Source organism: Palaemon carinicauda, chromosome 23 (assembly GCF_036898095.1).
Source record: "Palaemon carinicauda isolate YSFRI2023 chromosome 23, ASM3689809v2, whole genome shotgun sequence".
NCBI lineage: Eukaryota > Metazoa > Arthropoda > Malacostraca > Decapoda > Palaemonidae > Palaemon > Palaemon carinicauda.
The window spans coordinates 93,351,534-93,371,129 of NC_090747.1; the positions used below are offsets into that span (position 1 = coordinate 93,351,534).

Genomic DNA, 19,596 nt, shown 5'->3' on the forward strand with positions numbered 1-19,596 from the left:
TATATATATATATATATATATATATATATATATATATATATATATAGGTATGTGCGTGTATGTGTGTGCGTGTGTGTGTTTAAGGAATCTCACCGATTGGTAATTTCCCCTGCTAGACAGTATCAAATTTCCTTGTTATCGATTTGAATAGCTCAATCGCTTTCAGCAGACCAACCCTAACTAAGGAATCATAAATTCTAATTATCCTAAACGATTACTGAGATCTTCAAAAAGGTTTCATATAAAACTAAACCTTTCTAACCATGAAATTTCAATAATACTAACGTTAATATACAGAACATTAATTTGCAATATTCATGACTATACAGAACATTAATTTGCAATATTCATGACTATACAGAACATTAATTTGCAATATTCATGACTATACAGAACATTAATTTACAATATTCATGACTATACAGTACATTAATTTGCAATATTAATGACCTCACCGGTGAACCAAGCGGTATGCAAGAACTAATAATAATTGGGACGAATTACAAAAACAATCATCAAACCAAACACTGCCAGAGGGTCATCCTTCTCCAGCCTGAGTGCCACCAAACCATTTGGCAGTAGGTCAGGTCATTCATAAGCCCCCAGGGACAATGTCCCCGTTACACTGAACCCCCTATGGGTTAACTCTTCCGTTCCTGGGTGTCCGCATTGCCCTATTCTTTGGACCCCAGCCAAACGCAGGCGGATTAACTTCCACCATAGAATCAATATACGTTGTTCTGTCTGCATTTTCCAGGCTTTTTTACGAAGTCCTGCAGATGTGTATTGTTTATTGTTAATGATGAATACTTTTCGTGCATATCCGTTCATATTTACAGTAATTTGATTAATATAATTAGTACCACTAGAAAGGTATGGACGGTACCTATTGACCGGTTAAATGCCGGTGCACTGACCTGCAATAAAGGATATCTAAAAGGGACAAATATTTGAAAAAAAAAAATGGCTGTTTAAATACTGGCTCATGGAATTTCCATTAAATTAATATTTAAAGTATTGAAAGAAGATAAAAGCTACCTTCAGAATGATCTAAAAAAAAAAATTAAGATATCTAAATAGCTAGAGATTATAAATTTAAACAAACTTCGAAGGATACATCAGAAATTTGAGAAAAAAAAAACAAATGTTCATTCCAATGCTTTCATAATCTTTAACATAATAAGGCTCCCAATATAAGATAATAAAATTAAAAAAAAAATACTTCAAAGCTTTCCTAATCTATAACATCATAAAGCACCCAATAGATGATAATAATAAAAAATGTACTTCAAAGCTTTCAATATCTGCAACATAAATCTCATAATAGACAATGACCTAATTGATCAAGTGTTACCTAGTCTAAGATGATTACTGTTCTTCGATACCACAACTCTCGAAATAAAGCAAATGCATGACCAAACTTCATTTCTTCTCGAGTGTAATGACTCATTTCCTAACCTTGTGACAACAACACAATTATGCAACGTGGGGTTTGCATATCCTATTTAGGGGTTTCCTTTCTGAGTGTAGATGATGATGATGATGATGATGATGATGATGATGATGCTAAGGATGACCAATGTACGTCACATTCGTGTGTGCGTACATGCGTGCGTTAGTGTCAATCTGAACAGGTTGTTTTTGTTATGATGATTCATGAGCTGTCTTTAATTGTTGGAGTTGATTTCACGTTTGTTCTGGGGAAATCGTAGATTATGTTTAATTCTCCTCTTTGGAAGGAAATTTTGAACACTGAATGCGAAATGGGGAAAAACAGCTGAGATAAACACTAGAATTGGTAAAATGTTTAGTGTATGTGAAAATGTGGATCAGACTATCAAGATGGTTCTGTCATGTAGAGAGACTGCTTGTTTATAGGATGGGGAACAGATGATATTTGAGGCCTAAAACGTGCTGAGTCCATGAATTAAATATGTATTTAAAAGAAATGACTTTGATAGCCATTAAGTTAGAGAGAGCGTAAAAAAACATTAGTATGTATGTATATGCGCCTGAAGTAACTACTTCTGTGGAAGTTATCTGTACAGTAGGTTCATCCGAAATTCAATACTAAATGACTTTATGTAAAAATATTATATTTAACAAGAACAGGAATCTATCAAAGATGGTTTAGATAAGTTTCAATATGAGAAGAAGTAAAGATCCGAATTTCTGTTATTTCATACAAATATACAGTAAGTAAATGTGTGCTAGTGTGGGTGTGGCTAAGACTAGACTTGTGTAGTCCTTCTGAGTTTGGGTGTAGCTAAAACTGTACTTCTGTAAGTCCTTCGATTCTGAAATCAGAGGCTATGAATATTGAGATAATATAACCAAACCTCACGACATAGTACATCTGAAGCTCGAATAATGTCAGAGGATGTCCTTTGTTGTTAGATCTTAAGTAGTAAAGGAAGCGTGCTCAGACATCAGGAAGAAGGAATAAGTTAAGACTGTACACATGAAAGATGGCAAATGATTTGAGAGCAGACTCTTCCAAGCTTACATTTTCTGTGTAGTGCATTATAAGAAGCAAAATACGAATTACCAATTATTAATTTGGGATATTTTCAACCACCGCCCATCTGTATTTTCCATGCACTGCCTTCAGAAGAGGCAGACAGACAGAAAGACAGGAGTGCGGTGGCCTGTGTCAAGTCTCCTCCCACTCAGGTCTAAACTACCCCACCTACACTCGCCGGCAAATCGAGAGCTTAAATTCCCATTATTTGTCATAGTTAGTGAAATGCCTTAAAAAATAAATGTTCAGAATGCTTTTTAATCCCCCCTCACGGCAGTATATTTATCTTGCAATATGATCTTGGAGTTTAAAGGAATAATTGAAATTGCAATGTGGCAACCAGACTTTGGAAGCTTGTCTGACTCGTGTGGGCTGCGGTGAGGAGAGAGAAAAGGTGCGAAGCCAGAGAGCCGTGCCTCAGTTGACAGATAAGTGTCGTGGAGGAAGGACCGATACAGCTCCTCTCCGTGAACTCTCCCTCACTCGCGCACACACACACATCCCACCACCAAAATGAGAGAAATTGTCCACGTACAGACTGGCCAGTGTGGCAACCAGATTGGTACAAAGGTACGTGGTTACGATTGATCTTAGGATTTTTAAACTTTGGTGGGGAAATATGATACCCGGCGAGAGTGTGGCTTCTGTTCTAGTGATCATTGCAAAAAGGGGCGTGTTATTTGATACTTTCGTTAGTTGGGACAGGGATACAGGCTCACTTTTATTACGGAAGTGTCTGGTTTTTAGAAGGAAATTTGACACTGCAGATGTTATGTCATGGCAGATCGATAGGGCACACTTAAAAAACTTGATCGGAACTTCTATTTCACAAAGTTAGACTTATAAGAGATTATACATTTATGAAAACTTACATGATATACTGTCAATTTTGCACTAAGGTAATACTGATATTAACATTAACATAAACAGTAATTTTGATCAAAGTTAACAGGAAATAAAGTTTTAATTCTTACATTTGAGTACAAACTCGATTGTAACTTGTATTTCATAAAGATGGAATTTTAAGAGAGCTATATTTATGAAAATTTTATAAATACACTGTCAATTTTGCAATAAGGTAATGCTGACATTAACACTAAAGTACACACAGCTAATTTTGATGAAGTTAACAGCAAACACAATCTGAATTTTTACTTGAGATATCTTTCAAACAATATAAGACCAATTGTTAAAAGATACGTCTTATCAGTAAGACGAACTTAAACAAAAATTTTAACAGAGACCCAGGCAATAGTCTGTCTGTCTGTATAGATTGCCTTACCTTGTGTAAGACCCGGCAATAGAATCTAAAGCTTATCAACACGGGAAAACCGGTAGAAGAGGTCACGCCTTTGATGACCTCCCATGACCTCACTTTCTCCATGACTTTTCCACCGCCGTGACCTTTCATTGTTTACTTTAAATATTTTTGCTTCTTTCATTTGCAAACAGAAAGTTAGTGCCAGGATTTTTCTCATGGCATTTCTATTAGACGCAGACACCAGTTATATAGCATTGTGTTTATTTTTGCCTTTCAATATTTATTGGTTACGGAGGGGAGGATATATCAGTCATTATTCTTAGTATATTATACAGTTTTAGGTGCACTAATAGTAGGTCAGAGTTTTAGTTACATCAACGGAAAAATATTTCTGCAGGAATTGGGTTTTATTAATTAATACTGTTTGGTTAATCTTAATCAAATTGTCCCCAACAAGCGCAAACCCATAAGTTAATCTCGTCTATTTCCCCAATTTCACGTTTTCTATCTCCTATGTCCTTTCCAAACGTGACTCACTGAGGGAGAGAGAGAGTCTTTCCTTGACTTCTTTACCATATAAGGAAATGATCACTTCGCTTCTTTTCTCTCCCTTTAACAAACCCCTTCCTTCTATTAATTCCCCCCCAACCCCAGCCAACCTCACCTTGCCCCCTTTATCCTTCGCCTTCCAAGAAATTCTTTAGCCTGTGTCCTTTCTCTCCCCCCCCCCCCCACCGCCAAACTCCAGTTACTTTCTAATTATCTCTTCTCAAACTTTGCTTTCTCCCTGTATTTTGGAACGTCGACATAACATCTTTATTTTATATATATAATATATATACATATATATATATATATATATATATATATATATATATATATATATATATTATATATATATATATATTATATATATATATATATATATATATATATATATATACATATATATATATATATATATATATATATATATATATATATATAATTTATTCAATTGTTAATTTGTTAACATATATTATATTTGTTTCATGTAAAGTTTAGTTCTTTTATAATGAAAACACCTGTATTTTCGTACATAATTTTGTGCAATGTTATTCCATTACAAATAACTGAATAAATGTGAACAATAAGTATTTAGATATCAAATAAGTATAATAGGTTATTAACGTATAACCTAAGTCAAATGCTTTTCATTTGACCGTATCATATTGTAACAGGTAATATTAAAGACACAAAGTACATTATAAAAAAATTATCTTTATCAACAGTATTCCTAAGTGACTACATGGCTCAAGTATTTCCTTAATATTTATTCAATTAATATTAAATCATAATCAATTAATAATTCATTCATGATTTCCAAGCCAAGTATAATCATTATGTGCCCCTTAATGTTAATAGATTTCCATCATATTGTCTTTATTTCTCTCGTAATTATTACTACTTCGTGTCTTTATTTCCTCTTTAATAGTAAGTATTTTAACATAAGTACTCATTCATGATTTCCCTGCCAAGTATAATCATAATGTGCCCCTTTAATATTAATATATTTCCCTCATATTGTCTTTATTTCTCCTATAATTATTCCCACTTCGTGTCTTTATTTCCTCTTTAATAGTAAGTATTTTAACATAAGTACTCATTCATGATTTCCTTGCCAAGTATAATCACAATGATCCCCTTTAATGTTAATATAGTTCCATCATATTGTCTTTATTTCTCCTATAATCATTACCACTTCATGATATTATTTCCCCTCTAATAGTATTTTAAAATAACTAATTTAACAGCGTGTTAAAAGACTTATTAAAGAGAACGCATTGAACTAAAAGCAAACAGAGAGACATTCACATGAACTCATGGTATCCCTGGAGGGACATAAAACAGGGATGTTTTTTTTTTTTTTTTTTTAAAGAGCCTGCCTTGGCTATGTCACTGGAGGTCCGTGTGGATTTTAAATACGTCGTGAAAGGAGGGGTTATTCGTTTGTTTGGTTTTAGTCGTGTTATGCAAATTTATTCGTATTTTAAGTTATTTACTGTAGGGTTTCTCTTTTTAAATAGTAGGAATTAATCTTAGAGAATATATTTATATATAGCCTATATATATATAATATATATATATATATATATATATATATATATATATATATATATATATATATATATATATATATATATATATATGTGTGTGTGTGTGTATATATATATATATATATGTATATATATATATAAATATATATATATATATATATATATATATATATATATATATATAAGTATGTATATATATATATATATATATATATATATATATACATATATATATATATATATATATATATATATATATATATATATATAAACATACAATAGCATTCTTTATATGATCATTGTGAGTGAGAAACAGAAAAAGTGTGTGCGCGTGGTGCTAGCATTTAGTTTAAAAGTAAATTTCACTTACCCTATCTCCACGATAATTATAGATATGCTACTTTATATCAACAATTCAAGTGAAATAAACATATACCCGAAGTTCTAACATGTCCCATTATCAATTACCTTAACAATGGTAACCAGGTCCTAATAAAATTTTCAACTGAACTACAAGCACCAATAAATTCTTAAAGTTCTGCATAACTACAGATGATGGGTACACTCAGGCAGAATATTCTATCTTATTTCCCTTCCTCTTGTTTTTCGAAAGCTTTAACAGTTTACATAGGAAATATTTATTTTAATGTTGTTACTGTTTTTAATATATTTTATTTTTCCTTGTATCCTTTCCTAACTGGGCTATTTTCCTTGTTGGAGCCCCTGGCCTTATAGCATCCTGCTTTTACAACTAGGGTTGTAGCTTAGTAATTAATAATAATAATAATAATAATAATAATGAGACAATGTAAATATGGTTACAATTTATAATTTTGTCCTCTGGTTGTATTAGAAAGATTTCAGTCTTTCGGTTTAATTTTAATTTATTATATGGCTTAGCTACATTATATAAGATATATATTTTCTCTTATAGCCAAACCGTGGTATTGCGAATATAATACATTTTCAGCTTTAAATTTAACGAGCGGAAAAGGGTGTTTTGTTAGATTAAAGTAGACAAGTATATATACAAAGGAGTGCCTAATCTACATCCCAAATAATAGAAGAAATAAAATTTTCAACTAGTCCTAAATGTTCCCCTCTGGTTAAAAAAAAAATGAGAGTAGAAGGCGCATTATTCAATTTTTCAAATCAGGGCATATTGAAGGAACGTCTCTCAACTGAGAGTGGGTGTTAACGCGAGATGATGTCATCATGTGGTTTCATGAGGAGTTGGCCAATCAACGTCGGCGTTGCTTTGCTTGTCGGTTCCCAAGAATTTCCGTACAGCGCAGCTGATTGGCTGAGGCGTCGCCTAGCCGGTCTCCTGGGTGTTTTTGTTGGTATTTCTGCTTCGTTTGTCTTGTTACGATCTTATCGCTGCTCCTTTCTCTCTTCTAACCATTGAAAGAAATGGGTAATGTTCCCGATTTTCAAACGTCGAGAAACTTAGCTGTTTTATTGGGTACTATCTGTGTTTTCTGGCCCTGTTTCTACGCAGGAGTTTGACTGCATTCCATCGTATCCTGGGTGGACACGAGCACACATTTGTATTCCATACAGGATCACATTTATATGCTTGTAATGATAAGCACTGATGCTCCTTCACCTATCCTGTTCTTGCTATTTTCCACCATTATTATTGATTTCATATCTTAAGATCCATTTTATTTTCTTCCCTCCTTCAAGCTTTAACTTCTTATCATCTAAATCATGTACCTTTCACACTTAAAAATTCATCTGAATGTAGGAAGACAAAGTTTGCGACGAGATTTGCTTGTACTACAAGCATTGCGATTGCAAAGCACTCCTGTTGCTATGTCTACTGTAACTAAATTGACAGAAGAGAGGACATAAACTCGAAGCGTCCTTATTAAGATTCTCCCCAGCACCCAATATACGAGCAATGTTGAGGTCCTACATCACAGTCGCTCATACAAATAAGGTGTTGCATATATCTGCATGTTACTGCAAACCTGCTGAAGGACCAACGTTCCCAGCGTCTCGTAAATTCGTCCTTATGGTCAAGGATGAAATAGGGCCATAATTGCAAACTCTAAAACACTATCTTACAGCTCAGTATATGAGTGGAATAAGTTATGCATCCCAGTGCGTCCAGCGTTCATTAATTTTCTTTCGTCACCCCTCAAAAAGATTTTGTCGTCATCGTTTTCTTTGCCGTCCGGAAGTGACGCAGACTTCTTCAGGGGCCCATGGAGACAGGATGTCGTGATTTCGATATCACGCTCTCTGATGCTATATCTCATAAATGGAGATTGTATAAAATCCACTTATTGATCAACCACTTACACAAGAACAGTTTAAATAAACTTGAATGTCAATTTGGTTCAACATTGAATAATTTGTAGAAAATTGGGGTATTTCATGAAATTTAAGTCTGGTGAAGACACCATCCTTCCCCCTACTTCACCTCAAAGCATATCCTTTTCATGGATATGGTAATCCAAGTTGTTTATGTTCTCCGCTTGTTACCTACTCCATTTCGTTTAAAAAGAATCGTGAACCAACTTTTCCTTGATATGGTAATCCAAGTCCCATATCTTCTCTGCTTTTTACCTACTTTATCTCATTTAAAATAACTCGTGAATAGTTCAAATTTTGGACACTAGAGGTCACTGGCATATAACCCTTGGAAGCTAATATTGACCTGAGATTACATAAGAACGTCATGATAACCAAAATCTAACACTTTGGCATAAGACGGATTTTGTCAATGGCAAAACCTCTTTAGTAAAGTCTGCTCATTTCGTATGCACACTTTGAAAGACCTTCCATGTAACCCTCAATAGAACAGGACTTCATTTACCACCACGGCATAACCCTTCTGGCCCTTGACATGGTGCATTTGGTCTCTCTCTTCCTAATACACACCCACCACTGCACACTCCAATTCCCTTCCCGTATTTCCCCCATCCCATTCCCTCCACAGTAGTTTGTATACTCGTTTAAACATTCTTATGAGAGGGTGAATAGTATACGTCTGTCTTCTCATGCAAGAGGAATGATATTTTCGTCTTTTGCTTGAACTGATTTCTGAAATCTATAAGAAATTGATTCCTGATATTTAAAAGAAATTGATTCCTAATATCTTTAAGAAATTGATTGTTATTATCTATAAGAAATTCATTACTATCTATAGGAAATTGATTGCTAATATCTATAAGAAATTGATTGCTATTATCTATAAGAAATTCATTCATAACATCTATAAGAAATTAATTCCTAATATCTATAAGAAATTTATTCATAATATATATAAGAAATTAACTTATTAGCAATCTACTTTGATCAGCTGCTGTTCAAAATAATTTCACAGTTTTTAATCACATTTTTCTCATTTAATACTGAAAAAAGGACATTACTCGACAATATTCAACCTCTTGTCAATTGGACGAATGCTTTTGGATAGAGGCGATAATTTAAAGAAAACATTTCTACCTCCAGAAGGGCAACTACAGCCTTTTCCCTCCGGCAACTGTTTCAGTATGCTCAACGCGTGCAGTTCCCTTCGTTCGTTTCTGATTAATGGCTCCTTTTTCCCGACGTCTTTGTCTAGACAGGCGTAATATTCCGTGTCGTGTGTCTTTAGGCTAAAGTGCGTATGCGGTTTATACGCAATGTTAGTGCACGGCACACGATATACGGAGAGACGCACTTTCTTATTCAATATATCGATTGTAGATAGAGTATAATACCTTAGGCAACATTATCAATGCATATATCTACTTGTCGGAGAATTGCAAAGATATTTTTTGATAATATTAAACTTATAGATTCAGGTATTCTTGAAGTACTCCTCAAGGTTGGTTTTAGGAAATTTAGGACATATTAAGAAGGAAAAATTAACTCTGCGGCAGTTAATTGTCATATTTCACTACCTAATTGAAATTTGTTTGTTTGTGCGAAAAAAATTGATCCAAAGTAGCTCCTTCCACCGTTCTGAATCGTGCGTACAATTCACTCAAACTTCCAGAGATTTACAAATTCGTAACTTTTTACCAATCTACCTCTAATCACTCATTCGGCAGCAAATACAAAAGGTAAACTTACGGTATTTTGATATCCTTGTCATAATTTTTATTCAAAATAACGTGTTTTGCTCAAATGATAAAACTCGGGTCTTCAGAGGAACCTCTTAATGGGAATTTATATAAGGGTATAAATGGCATAGCGCAACGTCATGTGCCTGATGAAAGCTATGAAAGGATAAGAACTGTCATAAAACGAAATAAAGTATCATGGCCACTTTTCAATTCCTTCAATAATATTACTTTATTTTACATTTTGAATGAAAATAGTCAAGAGTTCTCCAGGTTATGTGTGTAAGCATATATATATATATATATATATATATATATGTGTGTGTGTGTAATTCGTTATTATAAGACATTAACACATTGTCTTATCTTTGACAAAAACCATTACTATGACAACGAATAACACAAAATCTCTAGGCTTCAAGTTTGCCACAAAACTTCTTAAATAAAAATAATATATCAAACTTCAACTTCACCATGAAAAAACAACAAACACCCAACCGCTCCTCCTTTCCACACTTCATTCAACAGCTGGCCCATTCAAGTACCTTGGCTGGTTACAGCAATAACTTTATTAGAACGAATTAGACTCTTATTGAAGATAATGTTTGCGGAGTTGAGGGGAACAAACCCCAATATATCTTTTCATAAAGGACAATATATAATCTCGGGAGTATTGTACTGAAGGGGAGGACCAAAATATATGTTTACTTAAGATTAATTTCTGATTTCCAATAAATCTTTTCATAAGGGGCAATATATTGTCTTCTGACGAGTATTGTGCTGAATGGGAGGACCACATAAATTTTGACTTCTAATATATTTCATAAGAGACAAAATATTTATTATCTTCTGACGAGTATTGTGCTAAAAAAGAGCACCAGAATGTATGTGTACTAAAGATTATAAATTCTAATTTCCAATATATTTAATAAGGGACAATATATTATCTTCTGACGTGTATTGTGCTGGAGAGGAGGACCAGAATGTATGTTTACTCAAGATCATAACTTATGATATCTCCAAGACATTACGTATGCCATTATTATGACTGGGTTTTATGATATTATGAGTAATATATTGTCATAATTGATCTCATTCGCCAGAGCGTATGATGGGAAATGACGTCATTTTGTTTATGGTTAGACATGCATGTCGTGTTCAACATTTCCCGAAAATTCAGCCGAATGGAACGACGTGACAACTCTCCCATCTGTGTCAGCCGGTGACGTCACGGCCTCCTTTTTAAAGGTCTCTGGCGTTGAGCTGACTCGCAAGCGTTTCCACGAAAAGTTGTTGAATTTGTCTTTTGAAATTAACTTTTACGATTACTATCTAAGGACTCCTCCTTTCCTGGGAGTTCTTAAGAGGACATTTATGGCCTTGTGCAAGGAGAAAGAGAGGTGGAGGGGGTCTATAATAGAAAGAAGGGGGTTATTTCATACCCGCATGGGTCTAACTAGCCGGTCGGAGGGCCAATCCGAGAAGGGCTTTTGCCTCTGAAGACTTGGGTGGAATTCACGAAGGTCAAAGGGAGTGGCAACAAGGGGGGTGTTTGCCAAAGCATTACCTGCAGCAGTTACATTAGTTGCCACGTTTGGGATTTATAATAAATCTTTATAATTTCCTGTTTCCTTTAAAAGCCTTATGTACATACACATACTCTTTCATTTTGCGAATACATTTTATTTTCCATTTAAAACACTATTTATTCACATATCCAAGTCATTCTGGGAAGAAATAATTTTGCTTTTATAGCATATGTATCTTAAGACCGCTTGGTCATTTTGCAAATTCAACTCTTCAAAGAGTAAACAGAACATTTGTCCGCAGTGGAAGAAAAAAAAACTTTGCACATCTTCAACCTCTGTGCAAATTCTGGGTACATGTTATGCGTGTTTTCGTACAACATTGCGAGTGTCTGCAGCAATTTACTTTTATCCACCAGATGATATTTTCCTTTCCGGGTGTGTTTTGCTTTTAAGAACTACAACATTGCAACTACGAGCTGTTAAGCTCCAATATTTTACGAGTAAAATTAGTAACAGATTTCTAATACTAGGATAAACCATTTATATTCATAAAAGTTGAGACAGACTGATTAGTCTAATTTAGCAAGCCTAGTGAGAGAGAGAGAGAGAGAGAGAGAGAGAGAGAGAGAGAGAGAGAGATAGATAGAGAACTATTTGCCCAGATAACAAAATATACATTCTTATGTGAAGGGCCTCTTTCAGTGCTATATCTCCAGCCCTTATATAACTCTAAGATACAAATCTTGAGCCAATTCCTTCTTTACGACATCCAAGCTGGAGATCTTGCAACGGACAGTGCAACTTCCAGGACATAAAACAACATATCTCTCTCTGTCTCTGTCTCTGTCTCTCTCTCTCTCTCTCTCTCTCTCTCTCTCTCTCTCCGTTGCATACCAGATATTCCAATAGTGAAATTGCTTTCCGGATGGACTAATATTCCACCAGCCAAGATTAATGGCTATTGTGCATTTGCTGTCTATCATTGACGAAACTGCCAATCTAAGCCTCAATATTAAGGGATTACCTTCGAATTAATCTTTCAATAAAATCATCAGTCACCATTATATATCACCTCATTTCTTTAGTTCAAACGGTGACGTCACTAAGATATATTCATATCATGAATGTTGTTGCATATTATCATTATTATTATTATTATTACTATTATTATCAAGTACAGGTGTAAGATAAGAATGAGGAAGATAAGAATAGATTAAAGGTCTGTATGAATAGGGATAACAGACATAGCGGGGAAGGACAAACCTCCCATGGTAACAAGTCATCGCCATTACTCGGATCTCTCTCTCTCTCTCTCTCTCTCTCTCTCTCTCTCACATTAATGTTCAACGCTCCTAAAATCCTGAACATCACTGAACATGACAGTGTCTCAATGTTATTTCAAAGGCTTCGAGTAGCTTTTTAAAGTTAGAATTCATTTATATATATATATATATATACACACACACACACACACATATATATATATATATATATATAACAAATGCAGCCGTGTCTAGTCCACTGTAGGACAAAGGCCTCAGTCATGGGCTTATTCATATCTTGGGTTTGGCTATTTCATCATAATGATGGATTACGGATTATATATATATATATATATATATATATAGTTATATATTCAAGACTGCCTAAGGATCCCTCTTTCAATCCCTACAAAAACCACGCAACCGTGAGGTCAACAGAGGTCAACAAGACAAGGATACATTCTTCAGGTTGTAATTATACACTCAATTATACGCCTCGAATATGAATATGTGCGCAGGTTTCACACGACTCCAGTTCGCTTTCGTATTGCTCATTCGATTGTTACTGGTCATGGCTTGCGTACAACTTATGCCATTTGATCCACAGCTCCTCCTTGGACTGCCATTGTAAATTCTCTATGCAAAAGTAAACAAAGTACTTAGAGTACTTCAAAGGCCTATGGGGGTTTAATCACTTGCCTCTTAAAAGAAGAGGAGATATATAATAAAGAAAAACAGAAGTATTAAAAGAATTCAAACTACTTGGATCCAATTTGTTGCATCTATTTTATGATATTTGGTCTTTCGTGTAGATCACTGTAGAGCAATCTCTCTCTCTCTCTCTCTCTCTCTCTCTCTCTCTCTCTCTCTCTCTTATCGTTATGAAACCACTGCGGCACCGCTTACGTAACACAAAAATTAATATGCAATGAGAATTGTCGACTATTTCCAGTATTCTGGTTGGTACCGCTCCTGGAAAGTCCAAGGGTTGATATGAAGGGGTTTTGTGCTTTCTATGGACCTTATGATAATGAAAAGGGAGCTATGGATATAGATAAAATAAAATAACCAACTTCGATTTTCATATAAGTAAACAAGAATTGTGATAAGGATTCACAAATCCATACTCGATTTTCACATTAATAAAAAATAATCATAATAAAAAATCACAAATCCATACACAATGTAAAAATATAACTTCTGAAACTGTTCCTCATTCAGAAACGCATACTTTTCCTCAAAATTTCTATAGATTAAACTTCTTAGATGGAATGACAAGCCAGTTTTCCTTTGAAACTTAATATCACAGGAAAGGATTTTTTATTCTTTTATGTCCGGAAGCGACACAAAATGCTTTCACCAACTCGAAATATCCCTTTTCTTGTCTGGCTGTCATGTAAATATTCATGGTTCGCTGTCGGCCATTTATATATACATTACATATGCGAAAAAGTAACAAGAAAGATGGTGCCAGCCAGGCTGCTTTGGTGGAGCCAAGCATCTCTCTCTCTCTCTCTCTCTCTCTCTCTCTCTCTCGAACCGCACAAGCACAGCATGTCCGTGTCTGTTCTATGACCCAAGAGCTAAAATCGCTTCCTTGTCCAAGCGGCCCGGACTTGTCTTTCCAGTTCTATACTGGAAAACTGGAACTTGTTCCAAGAATTTGTTGTTCTTCTGGAAAGACGCCGATAGCTGATCTTGGCTTAAAAACAGAAAGCGATGGGTCTCTCTCTCTCTCTCTCTCTCTCTCTCTCTCTCTCTCTCTCTCTCGTAATAATAATAGTTATAACTAACCAGAGTGGTTCATCAAAAAATAAATTTAAAATTTTGTCAAGGAACATGATAAGAGAGAGAGAGAGAGAGAGAGAGAGAGAGAGAGAGAGAGAGAAATTAAAAACGTCCTTGTTTACGACCCTGTGTTGCTTCTCTAACTTTATTGGTATATCTTCCGCTCTCTCGTACTACTTGGCTGCCTAATTCCTTATTCTTCCGCATTTCCTTTCCACCTCCTTCCTTTCTCCGTCCGCCCACTCACTCGGTCCAACGTTACAAATACATGGGCGTGCTTACAACCCCTACGCCCATTTTTATACGTCCGCGTCTACCCGCCCATCAAAACTATGTTTCTTAACCACCGAAATGACATTTCCGTCATCTCCACCCGAAAATTAATCATTCTCTCTCTCTCTCTCTCTCTCTCTCTCTCTCTCTCTCTGAACACCAGTTTGTTACTGTCCTTTGATATGCTGATATGTTGTTCCCTTATTGGCTTACCTCTCTCTCTCTCTCTCTCTCTCTCGGAACACCAGTTTGTTACTGTCCTTTGATATAATGATATGTTGTTCCCTTATTGGCTTACCTCTCTCTCTCTCTCTCTCTCTCTCTCTCTCAGAGCACCAGTTTTTTACTGTCCCTTAATTGAAATGTTGTTAGGATGTTGTTCCCTAACCGGCTTATCTCTCTCTCTCTCTCTCTCTCTCTCTCTCTCTCTCAATAAAAATGCTGCAGTCTGTCACAGATACAACTTCAATACCAGATGTAGCCATGTTCTCTCGGTCCTCACTAATGCGAAAACCAGGTCAACCGGAGCAGTTTCATGGACGAGTAATAATGGCGAATTTTTGTCTCGTCTGAGGATAGGTGATATCCTTTTTCGCTCTGAATTTTAGTCGGGCAGTGTGTGTGTGTGTGTGTGTGTGTGTGTGTGAATTGCTGTTATAGACTAATTCCTGATATATCATCTTCAGGTTATTACTACATGCGTGTGAAATAATTATTCGTATATATTTCCACAAACTGTTTTATCCTTGAAATGATTGGCTGTTGGCCTTCAGACTTCAGAAAATCCTTCTAGGATGAAGTTGATAATCCTGTGTCATAGTTAAGCCCACCAGTTCTCTAAATCACACTGCTCAAATCAAAATAGAGCAATAGATTTTTCAGGAATCTAGTAAAACCATCCCATGGGAAAAATTATTTTCGATGCAATTTCTCTCCACTAAATGAACTGAATGAAAACTACCGCATTATTTCTTCTTCCTCTCTCTTTTTATCATAATTTTTCTCCTTCTTATTACCCAAACACCCCTCCCCCCGAATCCAACACTCCCTTCCCAACATAATACCTTCTACCCCCACACAAGCCCTCCCCCCTTTCTTAGCTCGACCTTCACAACATCAATCAAGAGAGCAGGTGTACCTGCTCGGGCAGGTGTTTGAGGTTAATGTTTCGTATTTCCATAAATTATGATTTATTTTATTACGGCGCCAACACAAGAAAGCCAGAGGGTTCTTCCAAGGCTTTTACTCTGTATTCTATGTAATGAGTTGTTCTTTTCGTCTGTTTACTTAGTGTTAAAAGATAATGAGGTGGTGAAAGTTCACGTGCACTGAATGGTAAAAGGCAGTATGCAAATTGCTGTACTTAGGACTGATATTAACGATTGAGTTGAAACATTTTAACCATTAAAACACTGTAAAATGAGTTGTTGCATAAAAAGGAATGTTAATTCATTCAAAACCTTGACAATGGATCTAAAACCCTTTTGTTGTTGTTGTTGGTAATAATAATAATAATAACAATAATAATAATAATATTATTATTATTATTATTATTAATAATATTATTATTATTATTAAACAAGCTACAACCCTACTTGGAAAAGCAGGATCCTATAAACCTAAGGCCTCCAACAGGGTAAAATAGCCCGGTGAGGAAAGAAAATAAGGAAATAAATAAACTACATGAAAACTAATGAATAATATAAAATATTTCAAGATCTGTAACAACGTTAAAATGGAAATGTCATACATCGACATTAGCTGTAATCAGCTGGGCTAGAGCTACCAAAAAACACAGTTATTTAATGGAGTAACATTATCAGCTTTCCAACAAGAGCTAAAAGAACCATTTCTTGCTAACTTGCGGAAAATAACAAACAAAATAAAGACTAAAGAATACTACACAACACATTAAAAAATATATAAATCCAAAGAAGTACACACTCTCAAAGTACCTTTAAAATGACGTAATACGTACATTCAAAAGGCTGAAAGTACACAAGTGTTCGTAGGATGTTGAACTCGCCAAAGCTTGAATTTGGAAGGGCGGAGGACACCGATTGGGACGCCACATTCTACACGAGTCCTGTGACATCCCCGGTAGCCTTCCAACCTCCTCTAACAACCCCCTCCCCCCCCCCCTCTGGGTTCCTCCCCTTATTTACTCCTATGTCCTAGTCCTGGTCATCTCCCCCCTTATTCACCCCCCCCCCCTCCCCCCCCCCCTCTGCATTACCAATGTCATTACTCTTTGGTTTCCTTCCACAAACATGGTTCCTGCGGGGCACTGGAATGTTTCTCTCTCTCTCTCTCTCTCTCTCTCTCTCTCTCTCTCTCTCTCCAGTATGATGCTGGTTAGGTTTTCTATTAATTTACAAGCAATGACGTCATACATACACCTTTTAAAACGCATCCGTCATAATCATATAATGCCATATATAATAATAATTTTTCTTGTTTATTTCTGGTAATGTCTAATTAAATTTACATACTCGGTTTGTTACGAAGCTGTACAAATGCAATTGCGTCCTTTCCCCCTGGCTATGTTGATGAACTAAACCACAGTAAAGGGTAGGAGGCAAGTCAGGGAAGCATTTCAGTTGCTTCACCTGACGAGGCATTGATGTTTGAAGCATTCGGATGCTTCCTTTGTTTGTTTTAATGAGATCAACACACGTTTTTCACGGTTTTGACGTCTTTTTAATTGTTTTATGATTAAAAAAATGAGTGATGATTTACTTTTAGGTTAAAAAGGGTGTTTTTATCCTTACTTCATAATAATGAGCGTGACAGGATTCACGGTGATTATATATATATATATATATATATATTTACAGAGAGAGAGAGAGAGAGAGAGAGAGAGAGAGAGAGGAGATAATTATGGGTTCCCTTCCGTGAAAAGTTTTGATATTTAATCATCCTTAACAATAAAGACCAGAAAAACAGATAAGAATAGCTCTTTAGAAACATTGCTAAACATCGAACTGGTCATAGGGAATTATAGACAACCATAAAACTCGATTTTTTCCCGGATGCTATTATCGAATATAACTATCCTCTTAAATTACCTTTCAACAAAAAATTAATGTGAAAGAATAAAAAGTGCCTCGTTCATTAAATGTTACTCTAGGAAACTGTTTTTCGTTGTGGCTTATCTCCTTAACAAAGTCATTACGCGGTGTGATCTAAAGACAAGACTGTTATTTGAGACCTTATTATGTTTGAAGGTCATGACCTTTGTTCTTTTTTCTTTTGTTGTGTTTCATTTAGTTGACCTTTTCGCGAAACGAAGACTGACTCTATTAGAGGATGTTAAACATGGTGAATGTTAATGGAGGCGGTATATGAGAGAGAGAGAGAGAGAGAGAGAGAGAGAGAGAGAGATTTACATCAAGGAAAAATTCTTAAAATCCATCAAGCAATTCAAAAAATTTCCCCGTCTAATAATAATAATAATGATAATAATAATAACAATAATAATAAAATTAATAATAATAATATAATTATCATTACCATTATCATGATAATAATAAGAATGATGATAACAATGTCTCCATAACCTGCAGAATCAAACCCTATCCTTGCAAGAACCGAAAGAAGAAAACAAACATGAATTGAACTCTAGAAGTTTGACGAGATAATGATGAGAAGGTATTTAAAGATGGCGGAGACGGATCCTTTAGCCGGAGAGTGATGTAGGGAGGAAGGAGTGGGATATAATGGGGCATGGGAAGGACAACCCACCTCCCTCCCCCTCCCCCACTATGACATCATGGCTAGCATATTCGCTGGTTGCATTCAATGCCTTTGGGTGTGCAAGGGAGAGACAATAGAGGAAGCAGGCTGAGAAAATGATACAGCTTTTGAATATATGTATGTATGTATTTATAAATATATATATATATATATATATAGAGAGAGAGAGAGAGAGAGAGAGAGAGAGAGACTCATATTATATTGGAGAAATGATGAGCAACGACAATTCCTTAAAAAACACGCATCTTGAGAGAGAGAGAGAGAGAGAGAGAGAGAGAGAGAGACTCAGGCTACTCAGGCTACATTGTATAGAAATGATGAGGAATGACAGCTTCTTAAAAAATAACAAGCATCTCGAGACCCACATTCTAGTTCTAGCTAGCGGAGAATGACCACAACACAGTTGCACACTGATTATCTCTCTCGTCTTGAAAGACTGGAGTCTTTAACCGCTCCGTTATGACCTCAACCAGCACATTCCATCTCGTTTCTTGAATGTGCAATGTTTTGCAGTTATTGCGGTCAACAGCTGATTGGCATGACGGATCAACTACCCTTGCAACTTCTGCTAGACAAATCGTGGCGACTAACACTTGAGGATTAAAGATATTCATTGTGGTGCGATATCTTTCTAGTCTTTAGTAATTCCTGGTTATTGGAGCTGCTACCACCTGCCTATCCTCTATCAAAATCAATTCAATCCAATCGTATAGTTATCCTGTTTAATTCAATCCAATCGTAAAGTTATCCTCTGTTTAATTCAATCCAATCGTATAGTTATCCTCTGTTTAATTCAATCCAATCGTATAGTTATCCTCTGTTTAATTCAATCCAATCGTATAGTTATCCTCTGTTTAATTCAATCCAATCGTATAGTTATCCTCTGTTTAATCCAATCCAATCGTATAGTTATCCTCTGTTTAATTCAATCCAATCGTATAGTTATCCTCTATCCAAATAAATCCTATCATAAACCTATCCTCACTCCAAATCAATCCAATTGTTTTCCTATCCTCTATACAATTCAATCCAATCGTATACATATCCTC

The 19,596-nt window shown here is 35.4% G+C and overlaps 2 protein-coding genes across 3 annotated transcripts in view; one reads left to right on the forward strand and one right to left on the reverse strand.

Annotated features, from left to right (window-relative positions):
* The window catches only part of Prp39 (pre-mRNA processing factor 39), a 206,124-nt gene that overhangs the window by 162,956 nt on the left and 23,572 nt on the right, over positions 1-19,596 (reverse strand). The window lies entirely within an intron of this gene.
* LOC137617246 (tubulin beta-4B chain-like) overlaps positions 2,910-19,596 on the forward strand; it is a 27,400-nt gene continuing 10,713 nt past the window's right edge. Inside the window, exon 1 of one of the 2 annotated variants that reach the window (XM_068347211.1) lies at positions 2,910-3,091. In XM_068347211.1, coding sequence (XP_068203312.1) covers positions 3,035-3,091 — 57 coding nt within the window. In that variant the 5' untranslated portion in view covers positions 2,910-3,034. The remainder of the gene's footprint in view (positions 3,092-19,596) is intronic. The other variant, XM_068347210.1, reaches the window with a different exon arrangement.